The 23,833-nt window shown below is 41.3% G+C and overlaps 1 protein-coding gene across 7 annotated transcripts in view; it reads left to right on the top strand.

The window, feature by feature from the left end:
* The window catches only part of trim2a (tripartite motif containing 2a), a 175,935-nt gene that overhangs the window by 117,857 nt on the left and 34,245 nt on the right, over positions 1-23,833 (top strand). For all 7 annotated transcript variants that reach the window (XM_039750271.1, XM_039750273.1, XM_039750272.1 and 4 more), the window contains exons 3-5: positions 11,212-11,449; positions 13,838-13,989; positions 17,837-18,017. In XM_039750271.1, the coding sequence (XP_039606205.1) occupies positions 11,212-11,449; positions 13,838-13,989; positions 17,837-18,017 (571 nt within the window). The remainder of the gene's footprint in view (positions 1-11,211; positions 11,450-13,837; positions 13,990-17,836; positions 18,018-23,833) is intronic.

A 23,833-nucleotide genomic window follows, 5' to 3' on the forward strand; every position in this document is an offset into this window, starting at 1 on the left:
GTGCGCCATATGTTGGAACGACAAATGCAATGCATATGTTTCTGTGTTAGTTCATTTGGTATAGGATTCCTAAAAGCAGTGTTAATGTTTGTGATGCCAATAACAATAACTAAAGGAGCAGGTTATTGTTTCATAAAGAAGTCTATTTCAGTCAAATAATGATAAAAATACTGATATTGATTAGCTCAGGAATATAATAATATATATATATATATATATATATATATATATATATATATATATATATATATATATATATATATATATATATATAAACAGCAATGTGAGAACGTACAAAAATATAAATAATAATATTACCAAAAGAGCAATTGTCAAAAGTATTGGTTAGTTTCTTAATTAAACAAATGAAATTGATCTGAAACACCGACCACCTCAGGAGCGTCGTAAGGTGTCCCCAGCTGCAGGACTTGGCTGTGAAGAAGGGTTGATTTCTGGAAATGCGTCGGATTGCTCAAAGTTCTTTACCAAATGGACATTTTTCACTCTCTGATCACCACATTAAGTTCCTGAGATTCTGATTGAAGTCTTGAAACACATGGACATTGGCTTATTGGGCTTTTCACCTGGAGAATTTATTTGTAATATTTTAATTTACATCTTTGTATGTTCTCACGTTGGTGTTTGTACATACTGTAGTGTATGTTGTTATGTTCCTGCACCATATAATGTAAGCATTATTGTCACCTTTATTTGGTTGAAATAGATCTTTTGTGTGAAACGCTAACCTGCTCCTTTAGTTATTGTTGTTTGTTTATTATTTGAATGAATGGCTGTTCTTTAATGTTTGTGATGAGCCATCTGTCAGAATGACAAATGCAATTCATTTTATTACTACAAAAGTTTATGATGTGCCATCTGTTGGAATGTCAGAGTCTTAGCAACTGGACGGACACACAGACACGTCTCCTTTTATTAAGGTGGATAAACTGTGCATATTTTTAATAGTAATGTATTGTTTGGCAGTGCTGTGTTGTTTATAATGGTGCTAAAGCTTAATTGAGCTGACTATTACAGTAATTTCTCAGTTTTCCTTTTTTTATAAAAGCCACATGATGTTATGCAACAAGGATTATATTTAATCCGTTTAGATTAACATTATGAACAATCTGTAACGGAGACATGCTGCAGTATTTTTGGATTTTTTCCAATCTCTGTGCATCAAACCAAGCAGATGATGATTTGCTAAGCCTTCTACTCTTGGCATTTTGCCACCTTGACCAAGCATATAATGGCCATGCGCCATTATATAATACAAATTGTGGATCATATTGTAATAGATTTATGGAAACAGACGCTGTAGCTGGTATGTCTTGCTGACTATTGTTTGGATGAATGCCTTTGACTAACAGTTATTATTTAATTTAGCTGCTTAACGGTCATTATTCATGAAGACAACTGAATTCTTTTTATATCACCAGCCTTCTGTTAAGCAAATAAATATGGTATGTAAAAGATGAAACTGGCACCACCTTGGTGACCTTGTATAGGTGAATGAGGGAATAATGGGGAGCTCACAGCACATTACAGGGATGTCTTCTCCGAGTTCTTAAGTGAACCGGGACCAGATGGCCGACTTCCTGGTCAAGAGGTCATGTGGCAGGAAGAGACGGGTCCAGGTGGACAGACAACAGAAGTGACATCAGCGATGGAGTGGCTGTCAATCTTCTGTTCTGCAGAGAGAAGGGAAGAGAAGACATTAGCACACAGCGCCAACCCCTGGTCCGGAGGGTAATTACCCTCACCAGAGCCCTTAAGGCTGTCTCCTATGTGCACACACGGGACAGGCAGAACATCAATAACATACTGAGTCCAAGGCTGATTCAGGTAATAATTTTGATCAAATTATGAATGCAGGTAGCCCCCAGGTTACGGATATCTGACCTACAACTTACGAACGGGCCGCAGCTGCGACGTATGCTCCTCAGTAACTGCCGCTCCGTCATCTTCGGCCTGGGGACGCTACAAGTGGTGTCTGGGGGGGGTGATTTCGCTGCCCACCCAGTGTATTGTCCCTCGGGCGGCTCCTGGTGGCAAGTCGTTTCACTGCCCGCCCACCCCACACAGCTGCCCCGTTCGTTCTTGGTGGGCGGCTGGTAATGCTGCAATCGGTGGCTGGACGGAGTCTGAAGGGGGGCAATTTTCACTGCTCATGCAGTGTAGTGTCCCTCTGGCGGCTCCCTGTTTCACTGCCCGTTCGTTCTCTGTGGGCGGCTGGTAATGCTGCAAGCGGTGACCCGGTTGTGGCTGAACGGAGGCCATTGAGGGTGAGTGGGGCGGCAGGGGGTAGCATTGTAGTGTGCATCGGATGGCTGCCTATTGAATGGGGCAATTCACTACCCGCCTTTGGCCGCACCGTGTTTGTTCTCGGTGGGCGGACGCTGCAGGCAGCATACTGTAGTGGACGTGACTGTGAGGTGGGCTGGTAATGAACTCCCTGTCGATGCCCCCATTCATTCTCAATACCAAGCCTGCTTGTACTGTTACGTACATAGCAGGAAGTTGTCTCTTGTCAGTACATCAGACGTGTTGACGACTGGTGCCTTCCTGCTGTGATAGCGTGTACAGTGCTGTGCAGAAGAGCACATCTTAATCTTTTGTCTTCACCCTTCAACAATGTCTCTGAAACACAAATCTGGCGCAAGTGCGGGTGATACAGTAAAGAAGAGAAAAACGATCACCATTGAAAATAAAATAGAAACAATAAAAAGGTCAGAGAGAGGTGAAACTCCATCATTCATTGGCAGAGCACTTGGTTACAGTCGGTCAACAATAGCATTTATTAAATTTATGTACCTGTTCCAACTTGCATACAAATTCAACTTAAGTACAAACCTACAGTCCCTATCTTGTACGTAACCCAGGGACTGGCTGTATTACAGTATTTATTTTGAACTTACCTAATTACATAAAAAGAAATAAACACAAATCATTGCACACAAATTGGAGCATAATGAATCTTGAGAAAGTTTTTTTTTTTTTTTTAATATATTGTATAAAATCTTCTCTTCAAAATTTTTCTTTGAACCTTACAAGATTGTCTTTATTTCATCGTGACGCCTCTCCTCCTCTTTAACAGCAGTGTTTCCATTGTAAGAACTGCATTCAGACTTTTGCTCACATCATGCCATTTCAGTTTCTGGCTATTACCACATATATTTTTCACGCTATCTACAGCCTTCTTTCCATGAGTAGAAGCATGAGGAAGAGCACAATGTGTAGAGTACATTTCAAAGCTTTTATTACGCACTGGTGAGGCCTCACCCAGAGAAGACTGTGCAGTCTTGGTCTCCAGGATACAAAAAAAAAGACATAGCAGCTCTAGAGAAAGTCCAGAGAAAAGCGAGAACGGTTGAATTCAAGGGTCACATGATTGACATTTGGATTTTTGCCATTTCACATAATGCATATAATACATTTCACAACAAACATTAGAGTCGTTTCTCCAATGAAAAAAAATGTAAGAAATCCTTTAGAACTGATTTTAATGTTATTATCAGGAAGGTTAAGAGTGGAGCTCAGGCTCGCATGAGATGCTTCAGTTATAGCCATGGAGTTCAGAAGAAGCCATTAGTCTTGCGGATATAGCAGAAGTTACACACCTGCGATGGATCCAGCATGGCAACAGCCAGCCTTTGCCTCACACTTTGCTTTGGGACTTCATGGGTTACCCAAACCGCTCCAAACAAATAGTACTTCAAAGTGATCAGGACCTCATGAAGGAATTTATTGACACAACATAATTGGAAGTTCCTGGGGGACCCTGCTTTGACGCAATTGTGACTTTCTGGGGGATGACCTACCCCATCAAACAAACATCCATACCCCAACCCACCCCTTGACCAGGACTTCACGGAGGACCAACGGAAGCATTTAATAAGGGTGCGCACAAAAAGGTGAGCTTCAAAAGGGCGACCTCAATGAAGGCCAGCGTGGCGAGCTTCAAAAGGGCGACCTCAATTGAGCGCAGCGAATAAAGGTGTTGGTAGATAATTTAGTTCAATTGGCTAATCTAATAATCTAATACGTTTTCTGTAATAATTTTGTTGCATTTGCCTTTATTCGCTGCGCTCAATTGAGGTCGCCCTTTTGAAGCTCGCCTTTATTTACGCGCCCTTATTGAAAGATACCGGACCAACAACCCAAAGACGTATTACTTTAAAGCGATGAGAGAATTTATTGCTTTGCTGTGGTCAAACCTTCATGGGGAACTCTGTTTTAATGTGATTGGGACTTGACAGAGGACCCCTTCCAAAACACACGCTACCTCAGAGCGATCAGGACTTCATGACAGAATTTCTTGCTTTGATGCAATTGGAACTTCATGGGGGATTCCCCCCAAACACGTACTACTTCAAAGCAGTTGGGACTTCATGGGAGATATCACGGCCATGGGGGACTTCAAAGCCATCACGAGGGAAGCATTGCGTGGTGCAGAGCAGCAAGAAGGTACAAAATTATGCGCCGCACCACGGAGGTTGGAATAAGATTGGGGGGTTTGGTCTTGTCTGTTGTTTGCTTCTGAACCATTTTGGCATCAGTACTGAGGTATTGATACTGGAGTCAAAATTTTATTACTGACCCAACATAATAAAAACAAAAAAATGCCAAGTGCACCTTCTTTCATTTCTGGTTTTGCATAAGCCATATTGGCTCTTTGTGAATGTGAGCATAAGTAGGCCTTAACCAGAGGTTCCTTGCCTTGCACCCAGTGCTGTCTTTTAGAGCTTTGGCCCTTGAACCTTTTTCTCTCACAACCCTGTTTTTTTGTGTCTTCTACACTCAGAATTTCCACCGATCATCATGCTGATTGTCATCCTAGTTGTGGTTGTTTGGCGGGGGGGGCTGTTTTATTCCCCCTGGGCATGAATCACAGACGCGTAGTGAAGTGATGTTTGCTCAAGCTGCCCCCGGCAACCCAACGCAAGGCACTACACAAACCGTTCCCGACCTTTTCCCATTGAGTACAATTGTGATTCACGACTCTGCGCGACCCAAATTCAGACAACACGCGGCATAGTTTAAGAACCTATTTTTAACATGTGTTAAAAGGGCTGCCAAGGAAGGAACAGACGAGGGCTGTCGGAATGAGACACAGTGTCCCCTTGGCTTTGTTGTGCTTTTACGGTAACAGCCAGGGACAGAGATGTGACAGGAGCAGAGCTTTTGGGAAGGAGGCCTTGCAGCTGTCTTGTTTTTTTCTTTCTGTCTGATCAATGGCGGTATGTTTTTTTTTTTTTTTTTTCCCCCCTCATTTTATACCCCACTCAACATTCATTCAGAATTAACAGGAAAGTCGTGATCAATGCAGGAAAGAAAGAATAGTAAGGAAAAGAGATGATTTTTAAATTTCAGGATAAAACTGCCTTTCTACATTAGCCTTGTTTCCCTCCTCCTAGGAGACTCTTGATTCTTGCACTTTGTCTTTGGTTTGCTGGGCAGAGAAGGATGCAGTCTGGCCACTCGTACTTAATTTGCGATTTCGCATGGGAGAGTTAACCACCCACATCAAGAATTTCAGTCTTCTAGTCCTCAAAATTATAAGGTGACTCAAAAGTGCTATTGTTTACCACAAAAATCAATGACACTGACCTTTGTGTAGCATTTCTACCTCACTGGCCCAGAGGCCTGCCTTCAGACTCCAGCTTGGCCACTGTGTGAATGTCCTCCATGTGCCTGCTGCAAAGATTTCTAAAGGGCCCTCCAGTTTTTTTTTTCTCCTGAATCCCAAAGGTGTGCACTTTCACGAAAATGGTGACTTTAATTTAAAGTGGTGTAAATGAGGAAAATCGAAACAGGTAAGGTCGTGCCTCAGCCAGGCTGGGATTTCAAATTCACATTTTGTGTCACGTTTGTTTTGTTTTTTTGTGTGTGGATTTTGTGCATCTTTCCCTGTTTTTTGGATTTCTCGGTGTATACAAGCTTGCCTGTGTTATGTTCCATTACTTTTATGGGTGGTCCCCCCACCTGTCAATCACAACTAAGAACTGCCCTCCGCCCTCTAAATCTGGAGGGTCTCCTACAGATTTTGAACGTTTTAAGGACTAGGTGAATTGTATTTTTTGCTATGTTTATGGCTTTACTGGATTTTTGAACCTGTGATTTGTTTTGGAGAATTGTATTGCATTGCTGGCAACTCCTTCATGCCTTGTGCTCTTTTGAGCTTCAAATAATCCTTTTAATTTTTATAAAGATTCTGTGTTGTCCTTATATCTGGAGTTCCAGGGCACATAACTCCCAAGTACAGTGGTACCTCGGTATACGTCCTTAATCTGTTCCAGGTCCGTTGACTTATACCAAACAGGACGTATACCAAACAAATTTTTCCCATAACAAATAAAGGGAAAATGATTAATCCGTTCCCATGAAAAAAAATCCTATTGTTATTGGCATATTATACATTGATGCGGTTGTATAAAATAATTTAAACACTGCTTAACACTAAGATACATAAATTCAAAAGCAATTTGATGAAACAAATGAAAATTTAACCTCACTTTACTTTTTAATGATGTCTTTGTTTTTCACAATCGTAGATACCGTCGTTCTCGGCATACGGTATGCAGCAGCCATGTCCCGGATACGCATGGCACCTTCATACTTTTCAACAATCAATTCAAATTAACGTGAAAAAACACAAATTCACGTTATGACGATGCGGGTTTGCTGTATGCTCCTATCTGTTGTCGGGGAGCCCTTGAACCCTACACCGTCGGTAATGTGCCGCACTGCTAAGCTCATCTGTAACAACAAAGCAAGGGGATGGTGAAAAAGTGCAAAGTGCTTTTATTAAAACAACTAACAAAATAAGGTGTTCAAATTAAAGTGCAGTCTCCAAAGTTCCAATAAATAATCCATAAAATCAGAAATAAAATGTGGAGGTTAAAAACAATAGAAAAAAGTCTCCTTAAAAACAACGAGGTTAAAATAGAGCAGGAAGCATTCTTTAAAAACAAGAAGAAGCCTGGTGTCTTTTTACCTGGTGGCCCCCCCTGCTTCCCAACAGGGGAGTCGCCCTAATTGCAGCTGACCTTCATTCTGCCTACTTCAGCTACTGCATGCACTCGCTTGCTCTCTCTTTTTTTCTCTCTCTCTCTCTCTCCCTCCCGTCCGTTCTTTCTTTTTCCTCCCCTTCTAACCGACTCACGCTTCTATTTATCAAGATAAGCAGCCCCAGGAACAATCATGAATGCGGATGGTCTCTCATCTATGCACTTAAGTGAGAAACACCCACATCGCGAATCGCCCTGAGAACCTTCAGCCACATAACAGCCACGCCCCCTCACCAAGCCGCGAGCGCGGTGATTATTTATTTTAAAGCTGGCCTTTGACAGGAGCTGTGGACCCCCATTATACCACACACGTGAAAATTCACAGAAAGTTACAGCGCGGGTTGTTCACTGAATGCTAGCATGATGTGACGGCAGCCATTTTTGCACCAGTACATTAACATATTAGCTATTAGGCGGTGAAGTGGTGAGAAGGAGGGAGACAATTGGAGACGGCATAATTAGGGGGCCAGAATGACTAAGACAGGACATCAGTATACAGCCTATGATTTATGAAGAATGTTGAAGGAACTTTAATGACCAGAGAGAGTCAGCACTTCAGTTTTACCTCGCATCCGAATACCACCATTTTTACAGCATAGTTTCCACATCACTGCACTGGGACATTGGGATCCACATTCAGACCACAGGGAAAGCTCCCCTGCTGGCCGCACCAACACCTCTTCCAGCAGCAACCCAAGCTTTTCCTAGATGATCTGCCATCCAAGTACTGGATGATCTTTTCTGAAGTGCAGGTGGTATGGCTGCTGGAGTAGAATCCTTTCTGACAGTAATGGGATTTGAACTGGCAACTGTCCAGATACCAGCACAAATCCTTCTCCTCAGAGCCACCATATAAGGATAACAATAAAAAAATAAATATTTTGATATTTTGGCAGACAAAGAACTTAACAATGGAGATTAAGCAAATAAATATGTGTTTATAATGTATATGTAGAAGTAATGCTCTATGTATTAAATAATATACAGTACATTACAGTGCTACTGTAAATGTTTGTGGGACACCAGACCATCACACCTATATGTGCTTTTTGGAAATCCTATTTTAAAACCGTGGGCATTAATATGGAGTTGTCGCCTCCTTTACGGCCATAACGGCCTCCATTCTTCTGGGAAAGCATTCCACCAGACTTTGGAGCGTTTCTGTGTGCTTTTCTGTCCATTCATCCAAACAACCATCTGTGAGGTCAGGTACTGATGTTGGATGAGAAGAGCTGGCTCACAAGCAGCACTCCAGTTAGAACATTAGAACTATCTATCTATCTATCTCTATCTATCTTCTATCTATCTTCTATCTATCTCTATCTATCTCTATCTATCTATCTATCTATCTATCTATCTATCTATCTATCTATCTATCTATCTATCTATCTATCTATCTATCTATCTATCTATCTATCTATCTATCTATCTATTGAAAGTTCCTCAAGTCCTCCTGTCTTCCACACTACTTGGTCTCTTATTCCAAGTGTCTATTGTTCTTTATGTAAAGAAAAACTTCCTAATGTTTATGTGAAATTTCCCCTTCACAAGTTTTCAGCTGTGTTTCTGTGTTCTTGTTGAACTCATTTTAAAGTCACCGTCTCGATCCACTGCACTAATTCACTTCATAATTTTAAACACTTCAATCATGTTACCTCTCACTCTCCTTTTCCTTAAACTATAAAGGCTCAGCTCTTTTAATCTTTCCTCATTACTCAACCCCTGTATCCCTGAATCAGCCAAGTTGCTCTTCTCTGGACCTTCTCTTGTGCTGTTATGTCCTTTTTGTAGCCTGGAGACCAAAACTGCAAACAGGACTCCAGATGAGGCTTCACCAGTGTGTTACAAAGCTTGAGCAGAACCTCCTGTGACTTGTACTCCACACATCAAGGCGCTATATAACTGGACATTCTGTTAGCCTTCTTAATGGCTTCTGAACACTGTCTGGCAGGTGATAGTGAGGAGTCCACTGTGAATACTCAATCTGTCTAATTTCTTTTTTGGGTATTTGGTACACTGTATTAAAACCTGAGGGTCATAAGGTGTTTTTTCGAATCTTGGACCTCACATTGTGTATTCAAACCTAACCTTTTTACTTTTAGCATAAAGGTGTTCAAAAGGGTTGAGATCAGGACTGTATGTATACCATTCAAGTTCCTCCCTGTCGTTATGGAGCTGGCCTTGTGCACTTGGGCACAGTCAAGCTGGACCAGTAAAGGGCTTTCCATAAACTGTTGCCACAAAGTTAAAATGTCCGCTCTGGCATTAAAAATACCCTTCACTGGAACCGAAGGGAGTTAACCCAAATCCTGAGAAACAACCCCAGAGCATTAGTCCTCCTTCAGCAAACTGTACAGTAGGCACTTATGCAGTCCAGAAAGTAGCGTTCTCCTAAGATTGGTCCATCCAGACAATGGACCATGAGCAGAAATTTCACTTACTTACTTACTTGTGGCAAAGGTGGCATCCTATGACAATGCCATGCTTAAACAAAAGCAACATTTATTTCTATAGCACGTTTTCATACAATTGATGTCACTCAAAGTGCTTTATAAGATGAAGAAAGAAAAAGGAAAAATATTAAAATAAGAATAGACAATACTAAGTAAGTAAGAAAGAATAAAGTAAGGTCAGATGGCCAGGACAAAAAAAAAAACTGCAGGGGCTCTGAGGCCACAAGACCACCCAGCCCCCACTAGACATTCTACCTACCATAAATGATCTCAATCAGTCCTCATGGTGTTCAGGCTTCACGTGGAAGAATTAGATTATGATGGTTATGTGGACCTCTGGCCTTCGATCCACCAATTTAAGGACTGCACGGTGCCCTGATCAGGTGGTGGGGTGCAGATCGGCACCACAGAAAACTAGAAAAAGAACAGCAGAGAAAATAGGGGTTAGTACAGATTGCACATGCATATTGATAAAAACAGTAATTAAATGCATATCCAGATTATCAGGGCTACACTAAGATGAAGTTATGAGAAAGCCATGTTAAAGTAATGTGTTTTTAGTAGTTTTTTAAAGTGCTCCCTCATATGAGCCTGGCGAATTTCTATTGGTAAGCTACTTTTTTTGGTAAGCAGATTAGGTGCATAACAGTAGAAGGCCGCCTCATCACTTCTTTTAAGTTAAGCTCTTGGAATTCTAAGCAGACCCTCATTTGAAGATCTAAGGTTACGATTTGGAGTGTAAGGTGACGGGCATTCTGAAATCTAGGATCGAATGAGATGATTTAAGGCTTTGTAAACCATAAGCAGTATTTTAAAGTGAATTTTAAATGGCACAGATAACCAATATAACAACGCGAAGACTGGTGTGATGTGCTCTAATTTTCTTTTCCTAGTAAAGATTCTTGCAGCTTCATTCTGCACTCCTTGCAATCGATTGATGTCTTTCTTGGGTGGTCCTGAGTGGAGTGTGTTACAGTAATCTAGTCAACTAAAAACAAAAATGTGAGGATAAGGAATCTAATTTCTTAAGTAAAAAAAAATGCTGTCCTAGTAATCTGATTAATATGTGATTTAATATTCAGGTCAGAGTCAATGATTATCCATAAATTATTTACCTCTGTCTTGACGTTTAAGCCTAATGGATCAAGCTTATTTCTAATACCCTTATTGCATTCATTTAGAAATTTCTGTTTTCTGCTTATTTATTTTGAGAAAATTACTACTCATCCACTGAGAAACACAAGTAAGACATTGGGGTCAGTGAGACAAGAGAGTCGAGGTCATCAGGTGCTACTAATAAATACAGCTGTGTGTCGTCTGGTGGCTCACGTTATGCCTTGAGATAATCTGACCTAATGGAAGCATGGTGGAATGAAAACAGCAGTGGACCCAGAAGAGATCCTTCTTGAACACCATATAGAATATCATGCGTGTTCGAAATATAATTACCACAACTAACAAAGAATTTTCATCCTGTTAAGTAAGACTCAAGCCAGTGTTTAAAGTCCCTGAACTCTTTGGCACAACCCAGTGCATGGCGATGTGCTGATTTTGTGCGCCTGTTAACAATGAAAACCCCAGACTTCATATTTGCACCCATTACTGTTCAGTTAATTATACATTACTACAGAGAAAATGAAGAAAATTGTGGTTAGAAACTTAAAGCCACTTTGTCTTGTTTCTTTTAGGTGTTTACAGAATTACATTCCGGCCCACAGTTTAACTTTATCCTGCCCGGTGTGCCGCCAGACGTCTATCCTTCCAGAGAAAGGTGTTTCCGCTTTGCAGAACAACTTCTTCATCACCAACCTAATGGATGTGCTGCAGCGGTCACCAGACAGCAGCAGCGAGGAGTCCACCATTTTGGAGACTGTCACTGCTGTTGCTACAGGCAGGCCACTATCCTGCCCCAACCATGCAGGCAGCGTAAGTGTTGTAGCTGTTTGCCTTTGAATGTTGGGAAGTGTCTGGAAGCCAATACTTGGATCATACAGTACAATAATTTTGGATTTTATTTGTTTTAAAAAATGATTTATTGTTATTCAGTTGATAAATCGTAACCCCGTGGAGATTTTTAGGTGCGCTCGCATGTAATGCAAAGTGCACCTATTGTCGTTGTCACGTCTCTCTGTCACACAAAGCAATTTTTGCTTTGACACATCTGTGTCTCATATGCTATGCCAATTTTATAATTAATACATTGGCCTTGTTTTCTTATTGTCATCTTTTCAACTCAGGTTTTACTTGCTAGTAGTACTAAACTATGCCATTCATTTTTTTTAATTCCTTTGCATTGATTCTACATTAAATTTGTGATTCAGTGTGTATTTACTTCATGATTTATGTATTCATTTTATAATTACATGTTTTAATGTTAGATGCAATTAATCATGTTTAATTACTTGCATTTATGCAATTAGTCCATTTTTTAGTCAATTCCCAGCCTTAATATATATATCTTGCAACCACCAGGGGATGCGCCAGCTCCCCAATACCCGACACTACGTATACCAAGCACAAGACCAGCAACACACATTTTATTTACAGGTGGGAAACGTTTCCCAGGTTTTCCACCAGCACCTAGCACAGTACTGAAGCACATAATAAAGCACAGTAAATTAAATCGCAGCACTTTGTCGCTTCTCTCCATCAGTCTCCTCCACTCCTTCTCAGGCAAGTGTCTCCTTCCCGACTTTCGTAGGCGGCTCCTTATATTCAGAATCCTGGGAGTACTTCAGGTATCTCATAATTGTGACCTGGGAGTACTTCAGGGTAAGTTGGGAGCCCTAAATAAAGTGCTCAGCAGTTTCTGTAGCACCCCTTGGTGGCAACCCCGAAACCCAGCAGGGCTGAGCCGACAAATACCAATTCCCATACAGCCCTGTGGGAATCTGAGGCACCACTGCACTCCAGGGAGGCTGCCAAATACCAGCTCAGGCGAGATAGTGCCTTTCATAAGCCATCTCCCCCTGTCCTTCCATTAAGGAGGTGTCCTAACTGGGCAATGATTCTGGTTGTCCCTCACAATGTGTGCAAATGTAAGGTATGCTCGGAGGCTGAAGCGTGAGTAAGGAGGGCCCCGCACCCCTCCCCTCGGCCTGCTGCATCTCTTTCGCGCAAATAAATCGGTACCGCCACGAACTTTGATACTTTGTGTGATGAGAGAAGTCACAAAATGACCCGGAATGTTCAAGCAAATTATTGAAAAAAGCCCAATCTAAATCCTCAAAGTAGTTCTCTTGTGAATAGCAGACAGACATTGGATTTTGTGTATATATAGAGATATATACACACACAGAAGAGAGAGAGAGAGAGGAGAGATACATATATATACAGAGAGAGAGAGAGATACACATATATATACATAGAGAGAGAGAGAGATACACATATATATACATAGAGAGAGAGAGAGAGACATACACATATATATACATAGAGAGAGAGAGACATAGACATATATATACATATAGAGAGAGAGACATACATACTGTATATAGAGATATAGAGATGCCAGCTTTGGAAAATTCTAGTACTGTGGGCATTACACATTATATAACAAAGTGAAGCCAGTATAATGGTTGGGGGAGATATCCTACTTGGACTGTTTACTCCCCCGACATGCTAGATGGCTGCATCCCTGCACTATGATACTCATGGATACTCAAAGGGGACTGTAGTCCCATGGGGTAGCCTTGTTGGGTTCTGTTGGTGCTACTCTGGAAGAGGTGCGTGATTCATGATCCCTACTTTGTGAGTCACTTCCTACGGACACATGTCCTGGCACCAGATGTACTCCCGGGTCATATATAAAAGGAGCCACTCTGCCCCACCCAGATGACTTGGAGTCAGGTGGAAGAGGACAAAGCTCACCATTGGAGGAGTGCAGGAGAAGAAAGCGAGAAAGAAAATTGTGATGGTGTTTGACAAGAAGCCTGTTTGAAGAGCAGTCAGTCATTTTCTAGCCTGTTTAGTCCTGAACAGGGCTGCGGGGGTCTGCTGAAGCCTATCCAAGCTAGCATAGGGCTGTTTCAAGGTATTTATTTTATTAAACCTTTTATTTGAATTCTGGACTTGTGCCCATGAGGTTGTGTCTGGGGTTTGGTTCTCTGTTGCATCCCCTAGTGGTCACAGGTGGTAATAAAAGAATCACAAGTCAGCTTTGTTATATAATGTGCAATGCCCACAGTACTAGAATTTTCCAAAGCTGGCATCTGTTATACCTTGCTGATATCCAAAGATTGTGTATTTGTTTGTTGCTTCACATTCTTACAGTGCATCTTTTGCTGACTAACATATCTGGAATATTTCAATCAGGTGATGGACTTTTACTGCCCATCGTGCGAGACGGCCATGTGCCAAGAGTGTACAGCTGGTGAGCATGCCGAGCATCCCACTGTCCCGCTGAAAGATGTTGTTGAACAGCACAAGGCAGCCCTGCAGGAACAACTGGATGCAGTCAAGAAAAGGTAACTAATATCTTTGTGAGTTTGAAGGATTTACTGCATGTGAAGGTGGGTGGCATGTATGTGAATATTGTTCATGGCTCTTTCATGTCTGCTGCACATGACAAGCATGTTGAATTGTAAAGTGAATACCTGTCTAAAAAGTTTTGTTTTATCATTCATTGAAACCTTCCCAGCTCCACTGAAGCCTCAAAGCCTTTACAATTCATTTATTTAGAAATCACGGTAAGGGATCATTTGAGAGGGTTCTCTACCACCTGACCGCACTTCTGTCAAAAGTTGCAACTTGATTTTGATGTTTTAATCTTCATGGGTTTCAATGCAGTTTTGACATTGAGAAAAAACAACATGTAGCATCTTCAGAAAGTATTGAGACCCTTTCACTTTCTACACACTTTATTGTATTATAGATTTAATTTTAAATGGGTACATTTTATCATTCTTGCCCACGCGTCTACACTCAATAAGCCATAATGATAGCGTGAAAAAATGTTTTCAGAAAGGTTTGCAAATTTATCAAAAATTGAAATCTCTTATTCCTAGAAGTATTCAGACCTTTTGCTGCAGCACTCAAAATTGTGCCCAGGTGGTCCCGTTTGCTTTAATTCTCCTTGAGATGTGTTAAGAACTTGATTGGTGTCCACCTGTGGCACATTGAATTCATTGAATGTCATTTAGAAAGGCACACGTTTACCTTTGTAGCAGTCATGGGCACACAAAGATTCACATCATCCAAGGAGGGTGGGTGATTTGTTTATTTTATTGTGAGGACCCCAGGAACACACCCAGCCTTGATCCAGAACTCATACACAGAGACACAGATAAGTGTGATAAGATAAATAATGATTAATATATTAATCAAATGATAAAAAGAGCAAACAATGTTATTAAAAAAAAAAAAGAACTCCAGCGGTGAAAATAAATTACAACACTACACAAAAAAACAATAAACACTAACAACAATGTCCGACATTGTGCCATAAAGCAGAATCAAGTGACAATGAAAGTGAAATCCTTGTGAACAGCCCTTCTGAAAGCAATATAAAGTTTTGTCCTGCCAGGTTCCAGTTGTGGTGTAATTGGGAGCGCTTCCCAGATGAAGACGTAGCCAATCAAGACAAACTCGCATAAACAAGCAGGTGCAGGACAGCACATAGATAGAAACTGTAATCGAAGGTGGTCAAGTCGTAATCCAATTGTGTGTGCGTGTGTCGAGTAGTAACAAACACACAGGCAATCTCGATTCCCCCGGCGTCATTTAAGATACTTTTTAAAGAGCCTGCCTGCTCAGTCTTCTTCCTAGCAGCCCCTGCGCGCTCTGAATCTGCCCAATAGCGTTATATGGCCAGGTCACTGGGAAATGTAGAATATTTTAAAGAGTGCTGCTACACCTGTGTATAGAAGGTCCTACAATTCACACGACATGTTAGAACACAAAACAAGCTGTAAAGTCCAAGGGACTCTTTGTAGACCTCCATGATCAAATTTTGACGAGGTATGTATATATATATATATATATCAGAGTAAGGGGATCAAACCATTTCTAAAGCTTTGAGTGTTTCCAAGAGCACAATGGCCTCAATCATTGTAAAATGGGAGAAGTCTGGAACAATCGGCACTCTTCATACAGTTGGTTGTCAGGTGAGAAACAGAGCAGGAAGGGCCTTGGTCAGGGAAGTGACCAAAATCCTTGCGTTACTTTAACAGAGCTTCCTCTGCTGAGAACCTGCCAGAAGGACAACCACCTCAGCATCACATCATCAAGCAGGTGTTTATGGTAGACCAGCTAGACAGAAGACACTTTTAAGTAAAAGGCATGCAACAGTTTAAAGGACACAAAGAGCATGAGAAACAAAGATTCTCTGATCTGAGGAGACCAAAATTGAGCTCTCTTCACAGAACTTCAAACAGTATTTCTGGTGAAGTCCACTATTGGAGGTTTGCTTCTCAGTGTCAGGGACAGGGTGATTGGTCAGATTTGAAGGGACGATGAATGACTGCCAAATATACTTCCTTGAAGAAAACCTGCTCCAGAGTGCGCACCATCTGGGAATGTGCGACAAATGCATATATACAATGTTTGTGGAGAAATAACTTATTAAAAATATTGGCTTAGCAGCAATTAAATGGGTTCTAAATAAGAAATTGGTCAATGTGAAAGCCAGCAGACACCGCAGCCTCCCAGCCATGAGTGAAAGATCCCTGGCATGAAGCAGCAATGCCACCTCCAGCCTCCCCAAGTAGACAGCCACACATCCTCGACTGTCCTGTGAATGAAAACCGCAAACGGGAGCAGAGACAAGACATGGCCTTGATGGAGTCCGACAACCACACTCTCACACATTTGACTTAGTAGCCGGTATGCAGACATACTGTAGCTCTTTCTAGTAATGCATCCCTCCTTGTGAAATTCTACTGCTTATCATTTTTTTCAGGGTTTGTGTTTATAGTTAATTATTTTGTATCCTTACACATTACTTTCTCGTATATAGATAGATAGATACTTTATTAATCCCAAGGGGAAATTCACATAATCCAGCAGCAGTATACTGATACAAAGAAACAATATTAAATTAAATAGTAATAAAAATGAAAAAATAAAAAAGCAGACAATAACTTTGAGTAATGTTAGCATTTACTCCCCCGGGTGGAATTGAAGAGTCGCATAGTGTGGGGGAGGAACGATCTCCTCAGTCTGTCAGTGGAGCAGGACAGTGACAAAAGTCTGTCACTGAAGCTACTCCTCTGTCTGGAGATGACACTGTTCAGTGGATGCAGTGGATTATTCATGATTGACAGGAGTTTGCTTAATGTCCGTCACTCTGCCACAGATGTTAAACTGTCCAACTTTACACCTACAGTAGAGCCTGCCTTCTTAACAAGTTTGTCCAGGCGTGAGGCGTCTTTCATCTTTATTCTGCCACCCCAGCACACCACCGTGTGGAAAAGGGCACTCGCCACCCACAACCGTCTGGTAGAACATCTGCAGCATCTTACTGCAGATGTTGAAGGATGCCAACCTTCTCAGAAAGTATAGTCTGCTCTGACCTTTCTTACATAGAGCATCAGTATTGGCAGTCCAGCCCAATTTGTCATCCAGCTGCACTCCCAGATATTCATAGGTCTGCACCCTCTGCACAGTCACCTCTGATGATCACGAGGTCCATGAGGGTCCTGGTCCTCCTAAAATCCACCACCAGCTCCTTGGTCTTGCTGGTGTTCAGGTGTAAGTGGTTTGAGTCGCACCATTTAACAAAGTCTTTGATTAGGTTCCTATACTCCTCCTCCTGCCCACTCCTGATGCAGCCCACAATAGCAGTGTCATCAGCGAACTTTTGCACGTGGCAGGACTCAGAGTCATATTGGAAGTCTGATGTATATAGATTGAACCGGACCGGAGAAAGTACAGTCCCTCGGCGCCCTGTATTGCTGAACACAATGTCAGACCTGCAGTTCCCAAGACGCACATATTGAGGTCTGTCTGTAAGATAGTCCACGATCCATGCCACCAGGTGTGAGTCCTCTCCCATCTCAGTCAGCTTGTCTCTAAGGAGCAGAGGTTGGATGGTGTTGAAGGCGCTAGAGAAGTCCAAAAACATATTTACACTGTAAATTAAACTCAGTTGTCAGAATGACTGGGTTAGTTGAGGTTTCAGCCTGGGGCATGTGCGGCTGGGTTTTGAAATTGTGGAATAATCCATGATTCGCTATGTAGTTTTTCTCCAAGAAATCCAACTTAAGTTTTGCAACCAAATCTTTGCCATGTCTTTTTATATTTTATGATTTTATGTTTGGTGGTCTGTCAAGGATACTTAATACATTTTGCTTCTGTTTTTGTTTTTATACACAGGCTGCCTGAAATCGACTCGGCACTTCAGTTTCTGTCAGAAATTCTACAGCAGCTCGCAAACCAGAAGTCCACAATTGAAGAAGACATTCATTCAACATTTGACGAACTGCAAAAAACTTTGAATGTGCGCAAGAGTGTGTTACTGATGGAACTGGAAGTGACATTTGGTCTCAAACAGAAGGTAAAGCTAGTGGTTTTTAAAAACAATTATTTAGCCAATAGCCAGGCCTAATCTTAGATGTGATCCTTTTCAGTGTTGGGTTGCCTTATTACTTTTCATACTTACATTGAAAGTAATCGTCCAAAGATTCAATGTTAGTCAATTAGTCAATTTTAGACCTCCCTGACTTTCTCGTATACGAAGTATAGGGGAAGTATTGGAATCCTCAAAATTCAATGTCGAGATTTTGATGAATCTCAGTGTTTTAGACCCCCCTGACTTTCTCAGATACAAAGTATGAAGTATTGGAATCCTCCAAAAATTCAATGTTGAGATTTTGATGAATCTCGATGTTTTAGACCTCCCTGAATCTGAAAATACCATTTTTGGAATTGAGTCTGTCTGTCTGTCTGTCTGTATGTAAACACGATAACTTGAGTACAATTTTACTTAGGTCAACCAAATTGTTTTTAAAAACAATTATTTAGCCAATAGCCGTGTCTAATATTAGACGCAATCTTCTTCAGTGTTGGGTGGTCTTTTAACCTTTCATACTTGCGTTGTTGCGATGAGGTGAAAATGTTGACTTCAACTTTTCAAATGATTTAGAAATTTTAGGAATCGCTGAACATAAACACAATATGATCACGTCGTAGAGAAATCTGTCAGTGTTTCAGGATGTGAGTTTATGGGCCTAGAGAGAGAGTAGTTGGGAGCCTCCACTGATACAGCGCATTGCCGCACCACACTAGAACAGTGTGAGGTTGTTAACAGTGGCCGGAGTGCCAATCCTGCCACCAACCCCCATGTTCTCCCTCCAAGTTGGAGGCTGGATAAACTTCTACATAAAAACAATTGTAAGTGTTCACTGGCTTTCAGGCAAGTCGGCCGTAGTGTCAGGTTTGGTTTTGGCCTTCGACTTTGCTCCTCCTGTTTCTCTCATATTTTGTTTGCCCGATCATTTAGCCTCTTTTGGTACTAACCTGCTTGCTCTCTCTTAAACGTTTCAGAGGTCACGTAAGCATCTTCTGGTTATTTTCCATAATCCTTGGATGTGGAATCTTATAACACCTACACCTTCAGTGATATTTAAAAAAAAAAATAGCAATTGTACTGTCATGAAATCAGAAACATACTCAGGATGCACATGTGCTGTTCAACTCCATTTACTTCTGTTACGTAACGGGAGGGAAGCCAAGATCAACTATGGGGGCTGAGAAGTTCCATTAATAACGAGGTTAATCAAATCAAACTCAACACAGTACTCTTAGAAATGGTCAGAATAATTCAGAATAAAAAAAGCACAGTCAATTCTTGAGTCCTGACCTTTACGCAGCCTGTACATCAGTGCCTAATGGAATAGCCCACTACTGCCATAACAGCCATGTGTCATTTTGAACAGGTTTCTACCAAGTTGACATAACAAGATGGTGATGTTTTCTGGCTGTTCTTGGCAGAGGAGCTTGGGCTCTTTCAAGTTGGCCTAAATGTAGCATGCAGTGTGGCTATGCTGAAGTCCGTACTGATGAAGTGTGGCTGAAATGACGCTAACAAAAGAATATGGCTACAGCTTTGCAGCTCCCAAGTAAATGGCAAGTCTGTTGGGCAAACACGAGGCCTGACGTTTATCAGTTTCAGCACACAGTCCAGATACAGAGAGAGTACAGTGCCCTCCGTGATGTTTGGGCCATTTTTCCTTGATTGACTCCTCTGCTCCACAGTTTAAAAATTACAAATCCAACAATTCAGACATGATTAAAGTTCACATTGCAAAATTTCATTGAAGGGTATCTGCATACATTTTGGTCACAACTTGTAAAAATGAACACACATTTCAAGGCAGCTTAGTGTTTGGGATGTAGCAATGGCAGGTCATATTTAGGACTTTGAGGCAGCAGTGCTACCCCCTTATAACACAGCTATTGTTCATGTTTGTGTTAAACAAAGTCTGTGTGTTATAATGCATTCCTTCAGTAAGACTGTCTGAGCTCCTCTTAAGTAATCAGTTTGACTATAAATACGTAGGTCACTGTGACTTTTTGTTCTTTTTTTATGTAATAGCTACCTTGCTCTAACATCAGTCAACTTAATATTTGCAGGCTTTGCTGTATTAAATAAACAGCTCGGCTTTTAAGAACTCATATTGGGCAGTGTAGTGTAGTGCTTAAGCCTTTGGACCTCAAACCCTGACGTTGTGGGTTCAGATCCCACTACTGACACCATGTATGACCCTGAATAAGTCACTTGACCTGCCTGTGCTCCAATTGGAAAACCAAAAGAAATGGAACCGATCATAAATGTTGTTAAGTCGCCTTGGACAAAGGCGTCGGCCAAATAAAGCAAATGTATTTGTGTCATGATACAACGTATTAAGTCAGTGCGCGCTAGTAGTTCATAGTCGGACAGTGCTCAAGGTGTCCAAAACGCAAATAAAGCACAAAGTATTTTGAATTCAAAGTCATCAACGTTTATTGCAGGAAAAATCCTATTTCAGTATTTGTTGGTGAGATAAAAAACAGAAATCCACAAAAGGAAAAAAAAAGTGTCACGAAGAGGTGAACAATCCATAAAAATAATAAGCAACAGTCAAGCAAAACAAAATAGTCATATCTAACAAACTGGACAAATCTTTTGATTATAAAAGGAAATCCTGAGACAAGACTTTTTCAGAGAGATAATTTCAAGTCCCGCAAGACGAGACTTTTTGCCAAAAGATTTTTTCAAGTCCTGCCCTCCTCTCAACCATTTACAACCACGCCCATGGTCTACTCACCTCTCATTCGTGTGAATGCTTTCGTCAGACACAGTTCCTGTGCTCTCAGCTCTTATAAATCTTTACGTTTTCCTCATTTTAATACAAGATATACAATCTATTTGTTTCCTTCGATGTAGTCCTTTTCTGGACAATAATTTTATACGTTCTAGATGAAACGTCAACAACTAAGTGAAGAAGAAAGGGCAGCGCATCGAAGAGAGGCCCAAAAGTGTTGGAGAGAAAAGAATTCAAAAAAGAACAATAATAATCTAAGTGCAAAAATCAGAAAATAAGGAAAGTAATAATCAGCCCGGACCAAGTGGAATTGAAAACCTAGCAGGTCCAAGTGTGGGTCGGAAATAAAAGCCAAAGAGTAGAAGACAAAGTAGACTGTCGTAAAGAGGATCAAAAACGTTGGCACGATACACATGCAGAGCAGGTTAGAGGTTATAAAATTGATCAAATTCAAAAGTCTCGGAAAACTGATAGTAAAGATCGCATTAGCGGTAACAGTTGGAATGTATTACTCGGTGAAATGACGGAACAGCAAAAAAAGATCAAATATATGGACATAGGTGATATAGCAGAAGTATGTAGATATTGTTCGGCTTTAAGGGAAAAGTAGTGTTTCTTCCCAATGAAGAGGTGTATCTGTGAGAAATAAAAGATTTGTTCCCACTAGAATAGCTTTTGCTATGACAATTACCAAACCACAGGGACAAACATTCAAAAAAGTCAGTTTATTTATTAGAGAGAAAGAAATGATAATCACTCACGGGCAGTTATATGTTGCGTTGTTCACGATGTAAGTCCAAACACGGAATCAATATTCAAGGCGATATCGACGAAAAGTTAATTCCAAATATTGTTTCTACTGAAGTGTTACAGTAAAAGTGTAAGTTTAAAAAGTATTTGCGTTTTAATTTCAAAACCAAACAGAACAAAATGTAAAACTACCTCTAACGCAACATGAAAGATAATTTTCTTTCAATTTATTATGTTTCGGTATATTTTACTTTGATTAATTACTCGCTGTAATTTAAAATAGTTAGTTCTATTATGCATATTTAACCATTCCCATGAAAATAAAAATCTGTTTAAATTGTACATCCACTTCCCCACACGCGAGTGGCAGAGCGGTGAAGTGGTTAGCACATAGCGCCCGCACATGGGTTGGCGAGCAGGGGGCAGAGCCCCCTAGTCTGTTAAATTACTGAAAACATTCATGCAGAATAGTTCCACGCAAGGGCTCATAAAATGTACACAGTCCAAAGCTGCCAACACAAAAGTGGCAGAAAGAAAAAGGTTGAACAATTGGTCCAAGGGCTGTGTAGCAGCCAATACGTATCTCTCGCCCCTGTGCTGAAGCTCTCCCATAATCTAGGAGACACCCTGTCTTAAAAGATTGAAAAAAATAACTTTAAGACAGCCAACAACATAAGGGGGGGGGAAGAAATAAAAACTTAATAATATGCATAACAGCGCCACCTATCCTCCTCATTGACCTTTTGAACTAATGGCACGGGGGCCTTTTAAACATTACATACCTACTCGCCTAAGGCAATGGGCTCATACCATTCTGATAGAGTGGGGGTTTCAGCCCCTTCTCCTCACCTCGTTCCTACACATAAATTATCTTACCTACATTTCACACATCCTCTTACGCAACAACAAAAAATGAACTCCACAAACAAGTAAGGTAAAACTTCTAACCATCCCAGCACTGCAACTGCTTTCCACGTTTCCCGTTTTGTTACTCTCGACTGTCACAAAGTCATCTGCTTGTTGGCTTTTAGCAGCATAAGGGGAGTATGTAGCCACTCGTGCACTGAATGAAAACTGCCCGTCAACTGACTGCTAACGTGGCTAGTCCACTAAAGAAGAGGACTCCACCAAGACATTACATAAGACCTAATATTTACCGGAATGATGATGTGGTCTGGGCGGCACGGTGGCACAGTGGTAACACTGCTGCCTCGCAGTTAGGAGACCCGGGTTCGCTTCCCAGGTCCTCCCTGCATGGAGTTAGCATGTTTTTTCAAAGACATACAGGTTAGGTGCATTGCCCAAGTGTGTGCTTGGTGTTAGAAGTGTGTGTGTGTATGCGCCCTGGGGTGGGCTGGCGCCCTGCCCGGTGTTTGTTTCCTGCCTTGCGCCCTCTGTTGGCTGGGATTGGCTCCAGCAGACCCCCCCGTGACCCTGTAGTCAGGATATAACGGGTTGGATAATGGATGGATGGATGATGTGGTCGGGCGGTGGAAGGACAGTCGAAATGTTGGGATGCCAACCGGGTCGTTCCTTTTAATCATTGCGAAATGAAAGAAGCAAAGATGGAAAAACAACGAAAAACCACACCAATGCACTTTTCCAGATCAGGGATTCCACCTTCTTAAAGGATTTTTGAGAGTCACATGCTCATCTTCTGGAAGGGGCGGGGTTAAGTGCCCTTACTGGGCGGCTTCTCAGATCTGTGAGGGAAGACGACCAACAGGACAAATTCAGTGGTGGACACCCCGACACGCCATCTCGGCGGGTATTGCATACCTTGCCCTGGCTCTTAGAGGAGTCCTCCGACGCCCATGTGTGACAGATGCGCTAACATTAAGTGTCTTAACGTTGGAAATCTTTTAGCACTGCACCTGTCAACTACTGTATGTACTGTGGGCTGAATACCAACTGCTGCTAGTTCTTCTGTCTCCCTGCACCGGCAAAAGACCCCGTAACGGTATTTGGAGTAGTGTGATACACACCTTATGCTTTCAATTAAAAAAAAAAGAAAACTATTTTGTGAGGACCAAGTAGCAGATTAAAAGTGACCTCACGTTTCCCACAAAACAGAAAATTCACATGAACACAACAAATTGGGAAGGTGAGACATCACAAAGGGTAGTTTAGAAAATTCCCAGGACATGTCAATGCAGCATTGGAATCTTATAACCCCTAGAAATTGTCACTTTATTCAAATATAAAGGAGATGGTAATAATAGAAATCAAAGGGACTTTTTTATTTTGCATGGTGAAATGTGATTTATTTTGGTAAGAATACCTTCACCTGATGTGCCTAAAACTGAAAGGTTTACAG

This window comes from Polypterus senegalus, chromosome 4, assembly GCF_016835505.1.
Source record: "Polypterus senegalus isolate Bchr_013 chromosome 4, ASM1683550v1, whole genome shotgun sequence".
NCBI classification, from domain to species: Eukaryota; Metazoa; Chordata; class Cladistia; order Polypteriformes; family Polypteridae; genus Polypterus; species Polypterus senegalus.